Genomic DNA, 9,977 nt, shown 5'->3' with positions numbered 1-9,977 from the left:
ATAGTGCCTACACCAAAAAATGAAGTGCCTACATAAAAAAATCAGAAAGAACACAAATAAATGACTTAACATTGCAACTCAAGACACTGAAAAGGCAAAAACAAATGAAACCCAAACCCTGCAGACAAGAAGAAATAACAAAAATCAGAGCAGAATTTAATGAAATAGAAACAAAGAGAACAATACAAAGAATCAACAAATCCAAAAGCTGGTTCTTTGAGAAGATAATCAAGATTGATAGACTGCTAGCCCAGTTAACCAAAAGAAAGAAAGAGTACCTCATAATCAACAAAATCAGATGAAAGGGGAAATATCAGAACAGACACCAAAAAATCCAGAACATTATAAGGGAATAATTTAAATACCTATATGCTACTGAATTTGAAAAACTAAAAGGAATGGACAGGTACCTAAAAGCACAGGAACCACCAAACCAAGAAGAAATCAACAGCTTAAACAGACCCATAACACATAAGGAAATTGTAACAATAACACAAAACCTCCTGACTAAAAAAAAAGCACAGGACCACATAGATTTACAGCAGAATTCTACCAGACAGTTAAAGAGGATCTACATCCAATACTACTTAATTTATTCAAAAAGAAATGGAGGAAAAACGTCCAAATTCCTTCTATGAAGCCAACATCACTCTAATACCAAAACCACACCAAAGATACAACCAAAGATACAACCAAAAAAGAAAACTATAGACCTTAATGAACATAGATGCAAAAATTCTCAACAAAATACTTGTAAACCACATACAGACGCACATCAAAAAGATCATCCACCATGATCAAGTTGGCTTTATTACAGAGATGCAGGGATGGTTCAATATATGTAAGTCAATAAACATCATAAATCATATAAATGGGCTCAAAGACAAGAACCATCCTACCAATGACCATCCTACCAAAAGACAGTTATAGATTCAATGCAATGCCAGTCAAAATCCCCATGACATTCTTCACAGAATTGCAGAAAACAATCCTAAGATTCATATGGAAGCACAAAAGACCTCGTATAGCCAAAAAAAAAAAAAAAAAAAAAAAAAAAAACCCTCAGCACTAAGAACAATGCTGGGGAGATTACTATAACAGGTTTTAAACTGTATTACTCAGCTATAGTCATAAAAACAACATGGTACTGGCACAAAAATAGACCACAGATCAATGGAACAAAATTAAAGACTCAAATATTTTCAGCCACCTGATATTGACATAGGGGCCAAGAACATTCACTGGAGGAAAGACAGCATGTTCAGCAAATGGTGCAGGCAAAACTGGATCACCACCTATAAAAGAATGAAACTAAACCCCTATCTTTCAAATCTTGTACAAAAGTCAACTCCAAATTGATCAAAGACCTCAACATGAAGCCTGAAACTCTGAAACTGTTAGAAGAATACATTAAGAATAATCTACAAGATATAGGTGTAGGAAAGGATTTTCTAAACTGGACATTAACTGCCCAGGAAACAAGGTCAAGAATCAACAAATGGGACATCATTAAACTAAAAAGCAACCAAGGAAGTGAAGAGAAAACTCACAGAATGGGAGAAAATTTTGACCAGTGACACATCTAACAGATGTTTAATATCCAGAATGTATAACGAACTCAAATAACAAAGAATCACGAAAGGAAGTAACCCAATTAAAAGATGGGCTAAGGAACTAACAGAGTTCTCAAAAGAAGAAATACAGGTGTCTAAGAAGCATCTTAAAAGGTGTCTAATATCATTAGTAATTAGGGAAATGCCAATTAAAACCACTTTAAAATTTCATCTGACCCCAGCCAGACTGGCTAAGATCAAGAGAGCAAATGATACCAAATGTTGGAGAGGATGTGGGGAAAGGGGAATGCTCATCCACTGCTGGTGGGACTGCAAACTTGTTCAACCCCTATGGAAAGCAGTGTGGAGAACTCTTAAAAAAATACAAATGAACCTACCATTTGACCCAGTTATACCACTCCTTGGCATATACCCAAAGAACTCATCCTATTGCAGAGACACTTGTACATCTATGTTTGCTGCTGCTCTTTTCACAATAGCTAAGAGATGGAAGCAGCCTAAGTGTCCCTCAACTGACGAGTGGATAATGAAAATGTGCCTCATTTATATATTGGAGTTTTACCCAGCAGTAAAGAAAGATGAAATCATGAAATTTGCAGGTAAATGGATGGAACTAGAAACTGTTATACTAAGTGAAGTAACACAGAATCAAAAAAAAAAAAGTATGTTCTCCCTCATACATGGATCCTAGCACCAAATCCTTATAAGTGAGTGGAACCAGGATAATGAAAAGGAACCAGGGAGATAAAGGAAAAGAAAGACTTTGAAAGAGGAGAACAGTAGGAAATGGGTGTTAATAAAGGAGATATGGATAAAAATGTGGTTATTTTAAGGGGATGGGAGATGTAAGCTTATATAAGGCAACTAAGGGATAAAGAGAAAGAAGGAGCTCAAGAGAGGTAGGACCATAGGAGAAGGGTATTATTAATGGAGAAATGGGTAAAACAGAGGTACCTTAAATGGGAAAACCATGTGGAAGGGTTAGACAATGCAAGAGATAAATAATGCCTAGCTAGTTTTAAAAAACCAGAGGGAACAATATTAGTCAAACAACCTACTGACAAATTATACATACAACTAGCTCAAGGAATATAATACATGTCTAAGCCAGGTTTATCTGAGATCGTTTGGTCTATGCCCAAGCTTTATCTACATAGCACATGGTAATTACAAGTACCAGCCTGGTGGAACTAACCTTCTTGGATGTTTAACAACCATACTCTGAGGCCTATACTAATTTGGTCAGAGGGAAGGATAGTTTTTGTTCCTTGCCCTTCTAGGTCAACTAAGATCCAGGGGACTATGAGCATCTCTCAAAATGTCCTGTGGTGCATCACCTGTCCTCTTGATCAAGGAGGCCATGGAGACCCCACCAAATGGACTTGAACCAGTGTCCAGTCTACAAAGAGGAGGGTCAACACAGAGAAATGATTTCCTCCTTGCTTCCAAGTGAAGCCAGCCACGGTTGAGCAGGACCTTTGACTTTTCTTCACATAGATGGAACTAGTAAAAGAAAGGAACCAGGGGCTCCTCCCAAGCCCATGTGCCCCTGAGGAACAGATCCTTAAAAGACCTTAAGAATAAAAATAAATTGGTTTATCTGGGCCAACCTTATGGTTTTAAACACCCAAAAAGAAAGTATAACGAAAGACTAAAGGGATCAATATGAGTCTTTAAGAGTCCATGTGTATAGCTAAAAGCTATGCAAAAGAAACAATGCCAGACAGGAGATACCTTCCTTTGAGTTGTTGGCCAGGGAAGCCAAAGAGACTCCCAGACAGCAACCCAGCATAGAACTGGGAAAATGAACAGCAGACCCCAATCTTATCTAAAGGAATACTGGCCACTTATTGCTGCTAGATGAGGAAGAGCTGATCTTCATAAAACAAGGAAGTCTAGCTAGACTGACTAGATTCAGTGGATGGACAAGCACTGGAGAACAGCTAGGGGCACTTACAACACAGTGGACATTAACAGGGATGAAAGAGTATATGGGCTACTGTGGGGGGAATGACTATGGGAGGGTGCCATTTGGGATGTGGGTATATAGATGAACAAGATTGTTTGGGATGGTCTGTATGAAATACACACAAAATAATCAACAAATAATAAAATGAATTATAAAAAAAATTCTTGTTCTCCAAGCATATTTATTTAGCTACTTCTAACTAATTCTGCCTCCCCTACCAGTGAAAGGATTTCTCTAAATCATCATGGTTAAATAGTAATGTGCTCAGTGTGTTAATGGGATATATATCTGTGTATACATATATGTGTATAATGCATAAATGATTCATTTAATAATACTAATATAGAACTTCTAGTATTAATAATTCAACTACTTATTTCCAATTCACTACATTGTCCCCTTTTTTCCTCATTCTCACTATCTCTGAAAATGTGAGCTCCTTTATAAAAAAAAAAGGGGGGGGCTCCTATGGTATTTATTTTTTATTTTTTAATTAGCGTACAAAGTGTTAGATAATAGATATCTGTTTTTTTTTCTCTTACTTTAGATTTAGGTGTTAAATATGACATTTTCAAACAAAATATGGTTTAATGAATTCTCCTCCTCCTCGTCGTCCTCAGCCTCCTGCTTCCCATGGTCACCCTGTAACAGTCTCTTTTCCTCTTTCATGCCCCAGGGGTCTTTATGTCAACCCCCCAGTCACTCTTTTTTTTAACCTCTTGATCTCTTTTAGTTTTTTAAGCTTTGTCCAAATTTACTCCCATTTTTTATATGTGTGTTTTGTTTTAAAATTTAATTTTGACTTTTGACTTTGAAGGAGAGTCCCATTCTTAAAGCAATTTTTAATTAAAATATGTAAATCTACTCTCATTCTTATGGTCAGAATGCCATTCCTTAACAGCCTTGTTTATAATTGTTAAAACTCAGAATGCTTTGAAATAGACTAAATGTTTTAATTATTAATTGTATCTTATTAGTAATGTGCTTTTAAAAAATCTAAAATGTATGTAGTTGAAGGTAAAAACAAAGCAGGTATAACAAATTCAAAGGAAAAAAGCTGTAGAAATAAGTCAGAAAGAGCTAGAAGTCCCAGAATATTCAATTATTTTGTTATTTCTTTTTAGTTATCTTGGTTTTTGTTTTGTTCATAAGTAGTAAGTTTTCTTTACAAAGTTTTAGCTAAGCAGCATATTTCTGAGACAAACATGATGAAAAATAGTTAATATAAATAACTAAAAATGTGTGATACATTCCTACACAAGATTTTCAGTGAAAACGCTCTTATCCCACCCCATTTATTTTTGCAAGCTTGAGATTAAACTATTATCTACAACCTATTATGAATATATTTCCTCCATAAAAATCTTTCATCTTAGCACATTCTTTAAATTGTAAATTCAGTAAAATAGGATGGACATAAGTCAAAAGCTCACTTGCACATCTGTTCATGTCTGGGGCTCGATGTCCATAGTACCCTGATGGGCAGGAGTGCAGACACTCTCCATACTGGCGCATCCCTTCTCTTCGAAGGAAGAAAAACAACTTCTGTTGACATCTGCTGCACCCGTTGTCCTTTGAGCAAGACAGACAACCCTTGCAAATGGGATTTGACACATAACTAGCTGTAATAGAAAAACAAAAATTATGGTTAGACTTTTGGTCTATATACCTTGGCACACAGAAGTCTTGCTTTACTCAAACAGAAATAAACAAAATATCCTCTCCTCTGCAGAACAAAGCACTTAAGTTATGAGTGTGGGAAAAGTAAAAATATTTTCCATCAAAATAAAGTCAAGGAACTCTAATTCTTCCTACCTCATTCCCTTGCTCCTTTGTACACACACACACACACACACACACACACACACACACACACACACACGGGGAGGGGGGAGTAGATTCCCTTAAAAAAATAAACTGCATATTGGAAAAAAAAACACAATAGTGCTCAATGTAAAATACATGTGTGATCACAACAAATGAAAGATATGTTCATACGGGTATAAAAATGTAGGTTTAAAAAATAATTATTGGGCCAGGTGGCACATGCCTTTAATCCCAGCACTTGGGAGGCAGTGGCAGGCAGATGTTTGTGAGTTTGAGGCCAGCCTGGTCTATATAGCAAGTTCCAGACCAGCTGGGGCTACAGAGACAAGAGTACTGGCTGCTCTTGCAGAAGACCAGGATTTGAATTCCAGCACCCACACGGCAGCTAGCAATCACCTGTACCTCCAGTTCCAGGGGATCTGACACTCTTCTGGCCTCTGTGGGCACTGCATAACACAGGTACACTTACATACATGCAGGTGTAACAGTCATACACATAAAATTAAATTTAAAAAACAAAAATAAAAATTATTTTCAGGGCCTGAAAACAAATATTTAAATTTAGCAATAACACAGAAGACTTGAAGGGAAGCTAAAATGAAACCATTAAAGTTTCTGCATCCAGTGAGGCACACCAATAAATTAAATTTTAACTAAGACACACTTGCTATAATTTTAAAGAGCTGACCCAAACAGCATAGACCATACCAACTGCTAAACCAGTGATAGCTACAAACAGATGAAATTGAATGTATAAAATACTAGGAGGAAGAAACAGTCCAAATGTCTATGACAATGGACAGTTGTGGAACACTCACACTATGAATTTAACTCAGCAATAAAAATGTGAAAAAGATTTGTGAGGGAGAAGAGGGTTTGACAGTGGTAGGAAAGGGATAGAGCAGGTGAAGGAGAAAGCAAGCAGAATGCACTGTATACATGCATGAAACTGTCAAAGAATGCATTTAGTAAATAGCCAGAAAGGTGTATCTCCTCCCACATACCCAACTGGCTGCAAGTCTCTATAATAACAGGTTGGCTTTTAGTTCACAGTGATCCACCTGCCTCTGCCCCCACATCCCATTTTCTTATTTGCAGAATGATTCTACTCAAGGATTAAGGAGGCAATAAAAATGGGATGTTCGAATAGTGCCTAAAATTGATATGTCCTTATAAACTTTACTACACCTAGTAGACAAATAGTAATTTAAAAGGGAAAATACAAAATAATTTCTCTACATGCGGTACAAAATATAGAAACTATACAATCTAGAATCCTACTGAAGTGCATAAAATATAAAATCTTCATATAGCTTTTTAGTTTTGAGTCCATCAAAAAAGTTCACAAATGTTAGCAGGGCATGGTGGTGCACAACTTTAATCCCAACACTCAGGAAGCAGAGGCAGGCAGATCTCTGTGAGGCTGAAGCCAGCCTGGTCTATGTAGAGCATTCCAGGCCATTTGAGGCTACAGGGAGACACTGTCTCAAACAAAACAAAAACAGTTCAAAAAATGTTAAAAGTTGGGGGGGGGGATTAATGAGGTTACATTAATTTGTTTTTATTGGATTAACCCAATAACAAAGCAAAGAAGGGATAGAAAATATAAAATATCTCTACAGGACAGTGCGTGTCAAGCAGGCAGAGAGGTCACTGAGCATCCTCACCATGGCGGGAAGCTGGAGAGGGAGCCGGTACTTGGTTTGGCTTTTGCAGAAGAAAGAACTTAGCCTATATGTACTGCTTTATCTACTGGAAGAATGACAGATGATAAAGCTGTGCTTTGAGATGTGTGGTTTGGACAAATTCCAACTTGTTTCACTTTGTATCAGGATGAGATAACTGAATGGGAAGCAGAACCATACTATTTGCTTTTACCAAGAGTCAGTTATTTGACATTGGTAACTGACAAAGTGAAAAAGTACTTTCAGAAGGTTATGAGACAAGAAGACAGTGAGATATGGTTTGATTGAAGGCACCCCCCTGAAATGGCATTATCCAATTGGTTTTGTTTAATCTTCTTGCATTGAGTTCAACTCTTCCTTGGAATATCACAGTACATTTTAAGAGTTTTCCAGAAAAGGACCTTCTACACTGTTCACCCAAGGATGCAACTGAAGCTCATTTTATGTCTTGTATGAAAGAAACTGATGCTTTAAAACATAAAAGTCAGGTAATAAATGAAATGCAAAGAAAAGACCACAGCAGCTCTGGATAGGACTGCAAAATGACAGATTTGACCAGTTTGGGGGCATTAATCAGAAACTCATGGAACACCCTCCTGAAGAAAATGGATTTCGTTATATCCCTTTTAGAATATATCAGATGGAGAAATAAAGAACCAAGTGAAGATTCATGGAGTTGAGCCAATGTTGGAAACACCCCCGCAGTGGCTGAGTGAATATCTGAGCTACCTGGATATTTTTCTTCATATTAGTATTGTCCCCCAACCGACAAATTGAAGGACCAACTCCTAGCTAGGATGGAATCACCCTGAGGCAAGATTTACCAGAGCTTGCCACCCTTGCTTCAGTCAGGTTTGGTGGAGGCAACCTGAGCAGAAACACTCTGCTGCTGTAAGCCCAGCAGGAGGGGATTCCCTGAGATGAGCCTGTCAGGCAGGTCTTACCCTGCACTCCCGCTGCTTTCCTACACTGCCCTCATCACAGAAGACTCAGAAGAACCACTGCAAGCCTGTCTTCCCGTGAAATATAATGAAGCTGAGACCTTTGTTCTAAGAAGAAAATGGAAACATGCCACAGTTTGTATTTCTGATTAACAAATAATTGGGGTATTTTTAAGGTGACGGTGGTTGGACCTTAGTCAAGAGAGCCAAAACGTTGGTAGAATTTAAGAGAATTAGACTTAAAATAGTAAAAGAGAAATTCTATTATCAATAACTTGCAGCAATTTTTTGCAGAAGATCAAATTACAGTAAACCCGTCTTTCCATAATGAAAATTTCCTGTTTACAGTCTATTGGTATGCAAACAGTCTTGTAACTCTGATACTCTAAATATGTTTTGTCATTTAGTAACATAGAATTTTGTCACTTTTCAAGTACTTCCTGAATCCAATACAGCAAATCACTTTAAAAAACTTTTTAATATTTTATTTTTATTTTACGTGTATTTTATGTGTATTGCCTGCATGTATGTGGGTGCACCTGTGTTGTGCAATGCCGCGGGGGTCAGAAGAGGGCTTCAGATGCCCCTGGAACTGGAGTTAAGGATGGTTCATAGCCACCATGTGTGTGTGCTGGGAATCGAACCGGGTCCTCTTCAAGAATAGTCAGTGCTCTTAACCACTGAGCCATCTCTCCAGCCCCGAACTCACTTTTTATTCCATGTTCCCATTTCTCACTGGCATGGGGCAGGTATAGGGAATAGGGTAGCTTGTCTCAGGAGCTATTATAGAATTTATTGCTGCTGATTTAAAATCTGTCCTTTCTATAACTAAAGGTAAAAAAGAAAATATTAAATATCAGCGATAGAATCTTCTATATTTGAGAGGATATTCTGTTTGCAAATCGTACGATTTTCACTGCTTTTAAGAGCAATAAGAAGCATATATTCACCTGAGCAGATAAACAGCAAAGTATAATGAACCCCACCTCATTCCTTTACATAGAAAGACTCAGCAACCAGCATATTAATAACCACCGTAGCAGATCTTTATAGGTTGCTGTTCCATAATAAGTTCTCCCTTCTGTTCCTGGGCTCTCAGATATCTGATTTGACTATACAGTCTCTCTGACAGATACCAAAACCAGGACTTAGTTTACCCAAAAAGAGGCTATAGAAGATCACAGTCAATGTTATTATGCAGGTCTTGTTTAGGAAAATGGCACCCAAGAAACCTCACAATATGGCTGTCTAAATAAGGCCTACATAATGACACCACCAGCTGACATGCCAACATGAATGGAGGAAATTTCACAAGGCCACCTCTTTATATTAAAGGCTACAGGCATTAGCTCTTATGGCTGCTGAGAGAGGAAAAAAATAAGTTTTCATTTGAGACAAACTCCTTGATAGGCTGTCTAATCCCAAGTGGTCAGTCCTAAATACATGTATATACTAGAGCCACTAAATGGAGTCAGTAGGTTTTATGTATATAAAATATAATTTAATATATATATACACACACATAAAAATAATAAAAAGAGGTCAGAAATAAGATCAGAATATTGAGAGGGAGTGAGGGAATGTGGGAGGAGTTGGAGGGGAGGAGGAAGGGGTAGAAATGATGTGAATATAGAACTAATGAATAAAATTAAACAGTTAAAAAAAAAGTTCAAGAAAACTCACAGCGCTGGAAGACTTAGAATCATGGCCCATTTAACTCTTTGAATGAGCCAGTAAGACCTAATTCTTCACACGTATCCCAGGTCTTTGTTCTGGGATCTTTGTTCTGGGTCTTTGTTCAGTCAATTGTTTGACTTCTATCTGCATTTTTAATCTGTTTTATGGATCTTGTGCTTATAAAGTTATGTTTTCCAAATAATTTTCAGTTTAATGCCTTAATTCTGTAAATCTGGAATTGTGAGAACCAAGCATAGATTGGCTGGGCCTCATCCTTTAGTTACAATAACTAATACAAGTTGGT

General features: G+C 37.3%; 1 protein-coding gene and 1 pseudogene across 2 annotated transcripts in view; one reads left to right on the top strand and one right to left on the bottom strand.

Moving 5' to 3' along the window:
* Positions 1-9,977, bottom strand: part of Rspo2 (R-spondin 2) — a 172,353-nt gene that overhangs the window by 82,347 nt on the left and 80,029 nt on the right. For both annotated transcript variants that reach the window (XM_008851507.2, XM_008851508.2), the window contains exon 3: positions 4,977-5,165. In XM_008851507.2, coding sequence (XP_008849729.1) covers positions 4,977-5,165 — 189 coding nt within the window. The remainder of the gene's footprint in view (positions 1-4,976; positions 5,166-9,977) is intronic.
* Positions 7,131-7,832, top strand: LOC103748775 (annotated as a pseudogene).

The sequence above is a fragment of the Nannospalax galili genome, unplaced genomic scaffold (genome assembly GCF_000622305.1).
Source record: "Nannospalax galili isolate Female #2095 unplaced genomic scaffold, S.galili_v1.0 scaffold284, whole genome shotgun sequence".
Lineage (NCBI taxonomy): Eukaryota > Metazoa > Chordata > Mammalia > Rodentia > Spalacidae > Nannospalax > Nannospalax galili.
Note: the sequence above shows the minus strand (reverse complement) of the source record. Positions and strands in the feature narration are given on the sequence as shown.